This window comes from Anastrepha obliqua, chromosome 1, assembly GCF_027943255.1.
Source record: "Anastrepha obliqua isolate idAnaObli1 chromosome 1, idAnaObli1_1.0, whole genome shotgun sequence".
Taxonomy (NCBI): Eukaryota; Metazoa; Arthropoda; class Insecta; order Diptera; family Tephritidae; genus Anastrepha; species Anastrepha obliqua.
In genome coordinates, this window is record NC_072892.1 from 26,889,094 (window position 1) to 26,903,575 (window position 14,482).

Genomic DNA, 14,482 nt, shown 5'->3' on the forward strand with positions numbered 1-14,482 from the left:
GGAACCAATCGAATGAAAATCACGCAGAACCCTCGCAAATACAGCGGCCTCTCACATGAACGTATAGAAATATGGGAATAGTTACATACTGAAGCATCTAAGACTCATATTCAAACCAAACTGAACAAAGAAGCAAAGCGTATGGGTCTGGTGATGAACCAAAACAAACAAACAGTCGGCGCACACGCGTATCGGCACTCACGTCATTGTTGACAGTTATGATTTTGAAGTTGTAAGAGAGGATGGTTCCATGGAGGATGTTCCATGTGTAGAAGTCCACGCAAGTGGGGAAAGTTACTGATCGCCATTCACTTGGGAATGGCCAGGACGATTCTTCTGCATATGGTTCAAGCAGCTCACAACGGCCGGGATTAGCCCACGTATCCTCTAGGTAGCTTCCGAACACCCGTTCGGGAGTGAGCTAAAGTGAGAAGGCGAAACATTCCAGGATAGCTGGTTGTGCGTTGGGTTTGGGACCCGCCACTTAAAAATCCCCCCCAATGAAAACTTTAAAAAAGCCTCGGATGAGACCTCCCTATACTGATGACGACCCCTGCAAACGAACTAAGGACTATGATTTGAGGGCATGCACCTGGAATGTCCGGTCCCTTAATGGGGAAGGTGCCTCTGCCCGGCTGGTTGATGTCCTCGTGAGAGTAAAGGCTGACATCACTGCCATCCAAGAGATGCGATGGACGGGGCAAGGTAAGAAAACCATAGGACCTTGCGACGTCTACTACAGCTGCCATGTAAAGGAGCGCAAATTCGGTGTCGGATTTGTTGTGGGAGAGAGACTTCGTCGCCAAGTACTGTCGTTCACTCCGGTGGACGAGCGTCTCGCAACAATCCGCATCAAAGCACGTTTTTTTAACATATCGCTAATTTGCGCCCACGCCCCGACGGAAGAGAAGGACGATGCGACCAAAGATTCTTTCTATGAGCGCCTGGAACGTTCCTATGAGCGCTGCCCCCGCCACGACATAAAAATCGTGCTTGGCGACTTCAACGCCAGGGTGGGCAAGGAGGGAATTTTTGGTCCCACAGTCGGAAAATTCAGCCTGCACAACGAAACATCCGGTAACGGACAGAGGCTGATCGACTTCGCCGGGGCCCGAAACATGGTAGTCTGCAGCACCAGATTCCAGCATAAGAAGATTCACCAAGCCACCTGGCTGTCTCCTGATCGAAAAACACGAAACCAGATCGATCATGTTGTGATAGATGGAAGACACGCTTCTAGTGTATTAGATGTACGTACGATCCGAGGACCCAACATTGACTCGGATCACTACCTTGTTGCAGCCAAACTGCGCACACGCCTCTGTGCAGCAAAAAACGTGCATCTACCTACGCAAAGAATGTTCGACATCGAAAAGCTGCAATCACAACAGACAGCCAGAAGATTCGCCACTCGACTCTCACTCCTGCTCTCGGAGAGCACTGCCCAACAAACCGGCATCCACGAACAATGGAGCAACATTTCTCGTTCTCTACGTACCGCCGCCGAAGAAGAAATCGGATTCCGGCGAGCCCGAAAAAACAATTGGTACGACGAGGAATGTCATGCTGCCGCAGAAAGAAAGGATGCGGCCTATAGAGCCACGCTGCGATCGGGCGCAACGCGAGCCATGTGGGATCGCTACAGAGAGCTGAAAAAGGAAGAGAGACGTATTATCCGAAAGAAGAAACGAGAGGCCGAAATACGTGAGTGCGAAGAGCTTGAGATGCTGGCCAACAGGAACAACGCCCGAAAATTCTACCAGAAAGTTCGGCGGCTTACAGAAGGTTTCAAGACCGGGGCGTTTTTCTGTAAGAACAAAGACGGCGACCTGGTGACTGACGTACAGAGCAATCTTAAATTATGGAGGGAACACTTCTCGAACCTATTGAACAGTGACAGCTGCGCATGTCACCGAGAAAGTGAAGATCCCGATACCCCAATCGTTGACGACGGAATTGTCGTTCCGCTACCCGATCATGACGAGGTGAGAATAGCGATAATGCGGCTAAAAAACAACAAAGCCGCGGGCGCCGACGGACTACCGGGTGAGCTATTCAAACATGGCGGCGAGGAGCTGGTAAGGTGCATGCATCAGCTTCTATGCAAAATATGGTCGGATGAAAGCATGCCTGCCGATTGGAATTTAAGTGTGCTCTGCCCAATCCATAAGAAGGGCGACCCTGCAATTTGTGCCAATTACCGCGGGATTAGTCTTCTAAATATCGCCTATAAGGTTCTAGCGAGCGTATTGTGTGAAAGGCTGAAGCCCACCGTCAACCAACTGATTGGACCTTATCAGTGTGGCTTCAGACCTGGAAAGTCTACCATCGACCAAATATTCTCAATACGCCAAATCTTGGAAAAGACCCATGAAAGGAGAATCGACACACACCACCTTTTCGTCGATTTCAAAGCTGCATTCGACAGTACGGAAAGGAGTTACCTGTATGCCGCGATGTCTGAATTTGGTATCCCCGCAAAACTAATACGGCTATGTAAGATGACGTTGCTCAACACCAGTAGCGCCGTCAGAATTGGGAAGGACCTCTCCGAGCCGTTTGATACCAAACGAGGTTTCAGACAGGGTGACTCGCTGTCGTGTGACTTCTTTAACCTGATGTTGGAGAGCATCGTACGAGCCGCAGAACTTAATCGCTCAGGCACAATTTTTTATAAGAGCGTACAATTGTTGGCGTATGCCGATGATATTGACATCATCGGCCTTAACAACCGCGCTGTTAGTTCTGCCTTCTCCAAACTGGATAAAGAGGCAAAGCGAATGGGTTTGGTGGTGAACGAGGACAAAACGAAGTACCTCCTGTCTTCAAACAAACAGTCGGCGCACTCGCGTATCGGCACCCACGTCACTGTAGACAGTTATAATTTCGAGGTTGTAAAAGACTTCGTCTATTTAGGAACCAGCATTAACACCGATAACAATGTCAGCCTTGAAATCCAACGTAGAATCTCTCTTGCCAACAAGTGCTACTTTGGACTAAGTAGGCAACTGAGTAGTAAAGTCCTCTCTCGACGAACAAAACTAACACTCTACAAGACTCTCATCATGCCCGTCCTAACGTATGGCGCAGAAGCTTGGACGATGACAACATCCGATGAAGCAACGCTTGGAGTGTTCGAGAGAAAGATTCTGCGTAAGATTTTTGGACCTTTGCACGTTGGCAACGGCGAATATCGCAGACGATGGAACGATGAGCTGTATGAGCTTTACGACGACATAGACATAGCGCAGCGAATAAAGATCCAGCGGCTACGTTGGCTGGGTCATGTCGTCCGAATGGATACAAACGCTCCGGCTTTGAAAGTATTCGATGCGGTACCAGCTGGTGGTAGCAGAGGAAGAGGGCGGCCTCCACTGCGTTGGAAAGATCAGGTGGAGAAGGACTTGGGTTCACTTGGTGTGTCCAATTTGCTCCGGTTAGCACGAGAAAGAAACGACTGGCGCGCTTTGTTAAACTCGGCCAAAATCGCGTAAGCGGTTATAGCGCCAATTAAGAAGAAGAAGAAGAAGAGACTACTACCTGTGGAGAAACTCTCCTGCCAATAACTGCTTCTTTGGACTAAGTAAACAATTGAGTAGTAAAGTCTCCTCCCGACGAACAAATTTAACACTTTATAAAGCTCTCATCACGGTCGTCCTTTCGTAAGGCTTAGAAGCTTGGACGATGAGGTGTCACTTAGAGTGTTTAAAAAAAGATTCTGCAAAGGATTTTTCGACCTTTGCACGTTGCTGACGGCGAGTATCTCAGGTGATGGAACAATGAGTTGTATGAGCCTTGCGACTACATAGTCATAGCACAGCGAATAAAAATCCAGCGTATTCGTTGGCTGGGTCATGTCGTCCAATGGCTACAAACGCTCCGGTTTTTAAATTATTCGATGCGGTACCAGCTGGTGGTAGGATAGGAAGAGAAAGACCTTCTCTGCATTGGAAAGATCAGATGGAGAATAACTTGGCTTCACTTGGTGTTTCCAACTGGTGCCGCTAAGGTAATCCGCCTCATCAGGGTCTTTACGAGAATTCCGAACTGGCAGTGCTTCACAATGGCAACATCAGCGAAAACGCCATTCACCACCAACGCAGGTGCAAGGCAAGATTACCTCCTGTAGTCCCTTCTCTTCGCCATCGTCCTAGTCGACGTTATGAGTCCTGCACAAAAGAGGCATTGTATGGATTTTCACCAGACATCTTCAGGGCCTGGACTTCGTCGATTGCATCTGCCTCCCACAGAAGCTCCAATCTTTCGTCAAAAATTTCCTCCGCATCATCTGTAAAATATCCTGGGGCCGAACACCATCAGCAACGACGCGCTGTGGAGATCAACGAAAGTGGAACCCATCCTATAGCAAGTCAAACGCAGAAAGTAGCGATGGATAAGTCACACGCTTAGAAAATCACCAGATAGCAGCACGTGAATAGCACTGGACTGGAACCCGCAAGGGAGTAGAGGGGGCGGTTGGCCAAAAATTACTTGGAGAAGGTCGATGTTGCGCGAGCAGCAGTTGTCGACCTCACATGGGACAGCGCAAAAAACAAAAACAGCCCAGAACTGTGTACGATGAAAGAGTCTTGTTGAGGCCCCATGCTTCCGAGCGGAGTGAATAAGGATGCAACAAAAATTGGGGCTTACACCCTTTATTGGGTGTTTGGCCGAGCTTCTCCTCCTATTTGTGGTGTGCGTCTTGATATTGCTCCACAAACCTACAGTTTTGCTCCTCTTTTTAATTTATTAGAAAAGTTATTAAAAAAAAATCGGATTATTAATTTTGCGCCACCTTGCATACAAACCCTACATATGTATGTATATAACTCACAACAACGACACAAATATTTCGAAGAAAATTACACAGGATACTGAATTTTTATTCAAGCTGCTTGCTTCATTTAAGCTGATATTCATACCAGGCTCACTGATCTAAACTACGTATACATATATGAGTAATTAATTTATTTTATTTATGTATTTGTTTATTTTATATTTATTAAAGATTTTCATTTAAACATCATTTTTTTTTTTCTTTTTTTTGTATATATGTGATAGGTAACTCATTTCATATTGAAAATTTGCATTTTATACCACTGCATCCACTGCATAGTTTTTTTAGTTTTTTATAAGATATTATATGTGCCAGTATTTAAATTTCTGGTCATAGTACGAGGGTATGTGTTAGAGACGGGGTATACGCATATAACTGTTTCTTTTTATATTCCAACATATAATATTGTTAAGTTGTTTGAGTAAATATGTTCAGCGCACATAACTGCAACTGTGTGAGTATTTGTGATTGCATATAGAGTATAGATATTTCATATATTGATTATAACTTGAATAGTTTGTTAAATTTTTTTCTTTTTTTTTCATACTTAAAATACATTTTCTTGTTTTTAATACGCTCAATATTTGCGTATATAATATTTGTATTGTTGTAATTTCTTGAATATTCTTATATATTGTGGTAACCTCATTTCGCCGCCGCTAACATATTCTCACTTATCAAACAAATATTTTTTGGCCGTTTAACTATTCTATGCAATTCTTCTAAGCGCTTTTCGCGCAGGCACACACCCTCACGCGCTAATAAATTTCTCACGCGGTCTTTCGATTTTCTCTCTAGCCTTTCATCTCCGCCAGGATCTTTTAATTCCATCATTGGTGGTGGCGTACGCTCAATTGTTTGCTCTTGCTGCTCCTCGCTCATTCCCAAACGATGTTCGACAATCTGATCGACGCTAATAAAATCGCTCGATTCATTCAACGGTTCGTTGATTTGCATTTTACGCTGAATTTCCGTGCGATAGTAGTCGTTGATTAATGAGAGCATCCCCCTGGTGTACCAATAGATGATGCCCATGAGCAGCACTCCTTGCATGAAGGAGCCGACCATTTTGAAACTTATTAAATATGGATAGACACTTAGTATTTTTTGATATATGTATGTATGTTTCTTACTGCTCTCTTTAAGCTTGTACGAATATGTTTATATATATATATTTATTTTGATTATATTCATTATTTTCTGTTTCTTTTTCTTCTACTTTATAGTGGTTATTTTCTCAAATTACTGCGCCACTTGCCAAGTCTCCAACCATTCCCTCAACATGTAGTAGTGCTCTTTCAAATTCGGCCAAGCCATTGTAACAATTAGCATGATGGTATTGGCAAAAACAAATAGCTTCATTATCTCCACAGCTGGAAAGAGAGAAGAGAACAAAAATACCATATATGAATAAAAATATGTTGGGGATCTTGCAAGTTTGAGATTATTTTCTAGTCGTGTGAAAGCGCATTCACTAAAAGTGGTGGCACTACATCAACAACAACGTTTTGTACATAAGAAATGTCAAGACAAAACAGAATAAAAATGAAAAATAAAAATAAAAATAAAACGACGAACTAGGTTGCACGGTTGGAGCTAGAAGTGCGAATGGAACGGTTTTTCATCATTTCATTTTATGCTGACATCTAAAAGTACCCGGCGAAAAAAAAAAAACAGCTGGTCGACCCATACCATCTTTAATAGATTCACCTTGAGTAGTGTTTTGTTTTAAGGGGTTAGGGGTAGTCAGAATTATAAAATAAATTGATTTGGTTTTTGCATTTTCTTGAATATAATATCTTAAAAATATTGTGTGAAAATTTGAAGTGAATCAGACAAATCCTCTTCGAGTTGTTCAATAATTAACAAAGGGCGCTCGGGCGCTCCGAAGCAGTTGAAAACAAAAGCTTTGATCACGCACAAGATTATCTATTATTAAAACTAATTTCTCTTGTCCAATTTATTTTAGATAAATCTCCAAGGACTTGTGATGATCACAGCAGGGGACTTCTGGAAAAACGGGCTCCACTCAAACAGCAAAAACTTTTGCAATTATTAATTTTTTTTTTTTTGAAATTTTGCTTAAGTCAAGTCGGATCATGATGTATTAATGCTATGCCTCTGACTACTCCTAGCCCCTTAATAGTGTCATTTTTTACTTGTTAAGTTCGGTTAGTTAGTGAAAGAGCTATAGATAATGGAAGTGAAGGGTCGTACGTGACTATTTACGGCTGTGTTAGCCACTTCGCTCCAAATTAGTCACGACAAGGTCGACATGCCCATTCCCTTAGCAACATGGCAACATCATTACTGTTGCCAAATTCCAACTGGAAACAGTTAAAATCCTGCGCTACCAGTAGACAAACGAATGGAGCAAGGGTCGCACTAAGAGTATACTTACATAAATAAAGCAGGAAGGATCTAAGAACCGTAGTAGGTGTCCTATCTGGGCACTGTTTAATGGGAATGCACACCAGTAGATTAGGGGCACTATCCAATGTCTATCGTAGTAGCTGTCAGGATATAGAAGAGGAAGAGACAGTTGAACACCTTATATGTGGATTCATGGCTCTGTGTAAAAGACGGTTGAGATTATTCGGTCTCGCTTTTCGGGACAACATTGCAAATATTGCGAATCTTCAACTAGCTTGTAAAGCCAGCTTTTCAAAATTCACACAATGGTTTAGAGAGGACAATGTAGAGTAAAGATAGGATAGTTCCGGTGGTATCACAAGGGGCGTCTAACTGGCCTAAGTGCGTCGAAGCACAGCCACTTCACCCAACCTAACCTAGTCACTTCGTACTACAAGAGAATGTTGGTTTATGAAGAAAGTTCAGTCCAGCCAGTTGCTCGTTTTTTTTTTTTAACATTTGACATTTAACCTGACCATTCATTGCTGAAGCTTTTCTATGAAATCAACTTTCTCTGGTACTACAGTTGAAAATCAGCAAGTAGGTGATATCAAAACGTGCTATTTCCGCAGGCGTAGCACAATAGTGAAAGCCAACTTGCCTAGATCTTAATTCAACAAGAGCAGAACACTTGAGAGAAGCTGCTGAGTTGATTCAACCTCAAACTTCGGACAGCTGCCGCAAAAGGAAGATCAAAATTTTTCAACTGAGCAGCGCTAACAGCCTTTGAATCTTTCTGCAATTAACACATGACGTATTTTGCGAAAGAGTTTGGTCCTTCAGCCTTCCAACATTCAGTCAGAAGAAGAATTGAAGCCTTGAAACCAACGGCAACTTCGAGAACTCATTACTTTCATCCAAGAAACTCAAAATGGTTTTGCTAACAAAATATACATTTTCTTAAGCGAAGCTCATTCCATCCCGATCCTGGACTTTAAAAAATACACGCCTTTATTATTCCTTTCGTATTAGCGTTCGGTACGCGTTGTGGGCTAGTGGTTTCAATGAACTATTTTTCTTCGAAAATATATATTAGCTGGAAATTCACGTTTATTTAGGAACCAGCATTAACACCGATAACAATGACAGCCTTGATATCCAACGTAGAATCTCTCTTTCCAACAAGTGCTTAGTCCAACTAAGTAGGCAACTGAGCAGTAAAGTCCTCTCTCGACGAACAAAACTAACACTCTACAAGACTCTCATCATGCCCGTCCTAATGTATGACGCAGAAGCTTGGACGATGACAACATCCGATGAAGCGACCCTTGGAGTGTTCGAGAGAAAGATTCTGCGTAAGATTTTCGGACCTTTGCACGTTGGCAACGGCAAATATCCAGACGATGGAACGATGAGCTCTATGAGCTTTATGACGACATAGACATAGCGCAGCGAATAAAGATCCAGCGACTACGTTGGCTGGGTCATGTCGTCCGAATGGATACAAACGCTCCGGCTTTGAAAGTATTCGATGCGGTACCAGCTGGTGGTAGCAGAGGAAGAGGAAGGCCTCCTCTGGGATGGAAAGATCAGGTGGAGAAGGACTTGGCTTCACTTGGTGTGTCCAATTGGCGTCGGTTAGCACGAGAAAGAAACGACTGACGCGCTTTGTTAAACTCGGCCAAAATCGCGTAAGCGGTTATCGCGCCAATTAAGAAGAAGAAGAATTTCTATCGGTCCGTGTCTGGTAAAGCCACCATTAATGTCGAAAATTGCGTCTTTACTATACTCGGAAACTCTTTCGATTGTGCATTCCTGACTAGAATAAAATTATTACTTTGCGTGCTTTCTTTTTCGTACAGCCTTTGATGAGAGGGCCTGCCAGTCCTGAGACAGCAAGCAGGTATAGTTGTTAAACAGTTAAAGGACCCCCCACACTCTTCTAGTTATGTGCAATCACTACGAGGGGGGTGAGTGTAACTAGTTTATTAACCTGCATTTCACTGTGCTCTGATAACCAAATCAACGTATAGGAATTATTTAGAAACTACGAAAAAGGTATTTGGGAATTCCCCGTCTAATTTCCCATGCACTTTCAGTTATCCTTTACTGTCGCTCTCTTATCTGAATAAATATAGAGATATTTCACAGGTATTACACTCAAGAGAAACCAGTCAACTGTCTCTTTGACAGCGACTACCCTGGATGGATGGATAGTCACTGAACTTAATCGAATTAAGAGACTAAATCAAATTTTCTATGTGTATATAATCTTCTCCTTCTTCTTTTCTCAATTTCCGTCATCCCGGGCGGGACGTAGGTATATAATATATGTGCATATGTATTATAAGGCCGAGTTTTTTATAGATAAAGGGTCTGTCAAAACTGACGCCTAGATGTCAGTAGTAAATAATTCTTTGACTGTACCTTTTTTATGCCATCTTTGACATTTGTCAAGTGGGCAGATATGAAATTTTACACGCCAGAACAACTTATTACAATTATTGAAACTTATTATGAAAATGGTCGATCTTTAAGAACAAAATTCGTGACTTTTTTGTTGGAAATAATCGTCCGAAAGAGTCGACAGTTCAAAGGTTGGTGAACAAACGCAGTCTACAAACTACGCAATCTGCAATGGCCTTTATCTTTGGAGAGGGTTATGAGTTTTCTAAACCTCTTTTGTTTATAACCCCTTTTAAGGGTTTCGGCTGGCGTTGCCCCATAGTTTAGCGCCTGAAAGAACTGGCAGACCATGCAGTGGTTCTTTGAAAAGTAAAGTCTATGTGAGTCAACAATGATTCCTGAGCTGATACACAACATTCAGATCGAGATTGCTCAACTCAGCGCGATAATGTATGTAAAATTTTAATAATTCCCGTATGACAGCCCCTAGGCGTGCTAATAGTGGACATTTAAATGATACCATTTTTTCGAATATAATTGTTAAGAACCGTATTTTGAATAGAAATAGTGGAACCTACAAGAATCTAAACTTATATAGATGTTTTGCTTTAAACCAACATTAGGCGCGTATTTTGAAAGATCCTCTATGTATCGGGGCAAGTCATTCGCTGAGCTCAATCGAAAAAGTTTTGGCGCTTCAAATGATCAAGCGGCCACATTTTTTGAGCTATTTTGATGTATAGTAGTAATGGTGTAGCCTAAAATTCGGTGCAATATGGTCTAAGAAGCTCCCAAATTCTGTGGATTCCATAGAATCGACGAATTGTTAATAAATAAATAAATAGATTAGGCTCATTTCGAACTAGAGGATAAGCGCTGAGCTCATTAAAGCACTGAGAGCCATGACGTCTGGAACTCATGATATGGAGTTCTAGCTTGAAGCATTTGTCTTATTTTCGGTCCTTCGATCCGTGAGTTGTGTTACTGGCACAAGAACAAAAATAAATGAATATATTGACACGAATTTTTCCACTACAGCACGTACAGCCTGTCTGGTGAGAGTTTGATTACGACCGACGTAGACAACTTAGAGTTGGGACCACCGACTCAGAAGCTCAATAATTTCCAAACGTGGCTCATTTGAGAACTTTATGTTAAAACTGTATGGCATTTTGGCATTGCCAGATCATAAACAAAATTTGTGTTTAAATACAAAATTGTTAAGCCTCACTTGAAACCACCTTTATTTGCTTTTGAAGGTTTAGTTAGATATGGTTTGAATTTTTTTTATAATTTTTTGTTTTTTGAAAATGACTAAATTATTGTAATATTTTTATTAAATAGTCAAGTGTGTAATGTCTTATTATTCTGGGAGTTCTAAAATTCAATTCTTTTAATACTTCATTCCGAATTATATATGTATATATGTATATATAATTGGCGCGTACACCCTTTTTGGGTGTTTGGCCGAGCTCCTCCTCGTATTTGTGGCGTGTGTCTTAATGTTGTTCCACAATTCATTCCGAATTGGAATCAATAAAATCAATATCTAGCACAGAAATCTTTTCAATTCACCTTGACTTACGTCATTTTAAGTAAAAGTTATAAAAACACTTTAATTATTCTAAGTAGTCTGTGAGATATATTCTTTGGATGAATAAAAAAATAAAATAATTTACTCAGCACACCTATAAACTTGCATATGAACTCTACCCTTAATGGTGGCGTACGTCACTTTTTTCATTTTTTATTTTTTTTTTTTTATTTATAGCTTGCAAGGGTGTATTTTTTATTTAAACCAATTTTACCAAAATTTCAATATTAAGTTCATTTTTTTTTACTTTTTTTTGCTGCTTTTATTTTATTTTACGCAAATTCAATTCGCTTCTAAGTGTTTTAATTAAATTTAAATTTGTTTACTTTCAGCTCAATTTTTTTTATAGTCCTTACTTCCGTATTTTTATTTTTATTCTTCGCCCTAAACAAATACTTGCCTTTTAAAAATATGTTTGTATGTTTCTTCTCTAATTTTTTCGGTAAATTTATTTGTTTTCTTCAAAAAGCTCATTCCGATTGCTGTCATTACTTTGCAAAAAGTATTTGTGTCAAAAGTATGATATGCGTACCTTCCGGTGAACGCAAGTAATCACCAAAACCGGAGTTCAAATCGTGCTCCGCGTGCAACTCTTTGGCCTTATCTGCCTTCAACTTCTCCTCCAACTTGGCGTCGGTCTCCTCCTGCTTGCCCGCATTATTGCGATAGCTGTTCCTCGATTTGCCATAACCCGACGAGGAGTTGACAAATGCGCCTTTCTTGGGCTTCATTATATTTGGTTTGGAATTTAATCCTTCACTTTTTTGCCAATTAAAATTTTGTTGTTCTATGTTTAATTTGGTTTTCGCTCTACAAATTCGCAGCCTGTGCAGGCCACTAATTGTTGCGAAAAAGTTCCAGCTGCGCCACTTAGTTTTAGCCAACTAAATTCTGAATTTTTCTACGTCGCTTCGTTACGGGAACTTACGCTGAACCTCGCATTTATTTGGGTCAGTTACACACACGCGCAATTTTGCAAATTCGCAATTTGTATGGCTTCCAAGTTGATTTTATTGATTACCTGTTAAATTTTTTAAGCGAGGAAAAGGGAAAAGAAAATTGTAAAATTTTTGCAATGGTATAGAAAAGCGTGCGTTAATCGGTCAGCGGCGAGTGAAGGAGAACCTTATGGGAGAGAAACGGGTAGAGGTGGTGATGGACGCACTGCTTTTATTATATTAATATATATGTATAACTTTTAATATTTGAAATCTTTTTTTTTTTTTTGTAAATTTAACCGATTATCCAAAACACCTTTAATTTGAATTCGCATGAGTTTTTTACATTGCTGATAGCTAAAATATATTTTGTAATAGCATTTCACAGGTTTCTATGAATGATAAGAATAATGGGCACTTAAAGTACATGCAGAATACTGCATAAATGTGCATGCAGGTATTGTAAAGGGTGATCAATTTAGAGGTATCGGATTTTAAATTGATTGCGCAAACTTTATTATTTTTGTGCAGAGATAATTCCTTTCAAATGTTGCCCGCAACTGCGCCGTAATTTGGGCATCCGCATTACACCTATTTTGAATGACTCGGTAGAGGCCTTCGGTTGGTATCTCATGTATAACTTTAATAATGTTGTCCTCTAATGCCTCAATCGAGGCTGGCTTATCCACAAAGCATTTAGAACTTACATACCACCACAAATAAAAGTCCAAAGGTGTGATATCACATGATCTTGGTGGCCAATCCACTGGTCTGAGACGAGAGATGAATTGCTTACCTAAATGGCGACGCCGTAAATCCATTGTTTCATGGGATGTATGGCAAGTAGCGCCGTCTTGTTGGAACCAAATGTTGTGGAGCTTCAATTTCCGGTACCAAAAAGTCGTTCATCATGGCGCGAAAGCGTTCGCCATTCACTGTTACATTGGCACCTGCCTCGTCTTTGAATAAATATGGACCCGTGAATCCTCCAACCCATATGGTGCAGCCTAACGGTTGTTTTCAGAGGATGTAATGGCTGTTCTTGAATGGCTTCGGGTTACTCTTCAGCCCAAATACGGCAAATTTGCTTAATGACGCAACTATTGAGTCAAAAATGAGCCTCATGGCTGGACAAAATTTGGGTCCCAAATACGGATCTTCAGCGAGTTTATCAAAAGCCCAACGACTGATATTATGACGCTTTACAAGATTGGCCGACTTTAAATCTTGGACTAGCTGAATTTTATTTACTTTCGAACTAAGATCTTTACGTAAAATTGCCCATGTAGTGCCATAAAAGAGGCCAAGCTTTCGAGATCGGCGCAGAATCGATTCTTCCAGGCTTTCGGCAAAACTCTCATTTACAACCGGAATATTCTCTTCACTTCGGGTTGTACGTGGTCTAATCGGTAAAGTGTCATCCAATAATGTAAAATTATTCTCAATTTGGCCGATGGTTTGCCGAATAGCGTTCGGTAGGACGGTTATGTATACCATAAGTTGGCCTGAGCATGCGATGAACCCTTTTCACAGAGCGTCGATTTTCGTAATACAATTGTACGATTTGTAAATATTTGTTTAAAATGTATGTGTTATCATAAAAAATTAAAAAAGGAAATTTTAGAAGCTTGACGACAACGTCCAAACTACTTGAATCACTTGGCGTGGAACCGCTCACGTGTCTTCTTATCTTCCATAACCTATCAGAAAAATATTAGGAGACCCCAGGAACTAAAATTCTTTTTCATTTTATTGCACTACGCAATCGGCGCGTGCTCCGATAGGAACACTCCAATACAACCACGGCAATTGCGTTATCGAAACTAACCTGGTTCGTGCCTGGCCAAGGGGCATTCGCCTGTGGTAGCTTTGTGGAGTGAATATGCCGCTACAACAGCAAAGATAAAAAACGAAGTCTTTCTTGACCTGGCCTTTCAAATACGGACTAGATCTCTTTCTATTATCGCAAGCAGATACGGGGGACTAACAAAAGTTCGGTAAATTGGATTGAAAAAAGGATACGTTTTATTTTATTTTTTATATTCAACCTTCATTATTTTTATCTTCTCTACATAATCACCATAAATATCAATATATTTTTTTTAATCTGTAAATCTTCAACAGTCCCAAAAATCGAGGTTTTGCAGCTTCTTGAGCTCAGCATTAACCGCATTTATTATTTCTTCATAGCTACCAAAGACTTTTCTTATAACATTTTTTTTATATTTTGGAAATAACCAAAAATCACACACAAACCCGCAGAATATGGCGATGGATGAATTTCTTCAATGCCAGAAAGCACATTGAAGTTACTTGCCATTACAGCATTACGAGCTGGCGAATTATCGTAGTGTA

General features: G+C 40.8%; 2 protein-coding genes across 2 annotated transcripts; both read right to left on the bottom strand.

Annotated features, from left to right (window-relative positions):
* Window positions 1-4,850: 4,850 nt before the first annotated feature.
* LOC129235466 (uncharacterized) lies at window positions 4,851-5,905 on the bottom strand. The gene has a single exon (XM_054869332.1). It carries the CDS (start codon window positions 5,903-5,905, stop codon window positions 5,483-5,485), a length of 423 nt encoding a protein of 140 aa, XP_054725307.1. The 3' UTR covers window positions 4,851-5,482.
* A 33-nt stretch (window positions 5,906-5,938) lies between these two features.
* Window positions 5,939-12,084, bottom strand: LOC129235467 (uncharacterized). The gene is made up of 2 exons (XM_054869333.1): window positions 11,722-12,084; window positions 5,939-6,210 (listed from the first exon to the last, which is right to left on the bottom strand). The coding sequence occupies exons 1-2, from the start codon at window positions 11,918-11,920 to the stop codon at window positions 6,080-6,082; spliced, it is 330 nt and encodes a 109-aa protein (XP_054725308.1). The 5' UTR covers window positions 11,921-12,084; the 3' UTR covers window positions 5,939-6,079.
* Window positions 12,085-14,482: the final 2,398 nt, after the last annotated feature.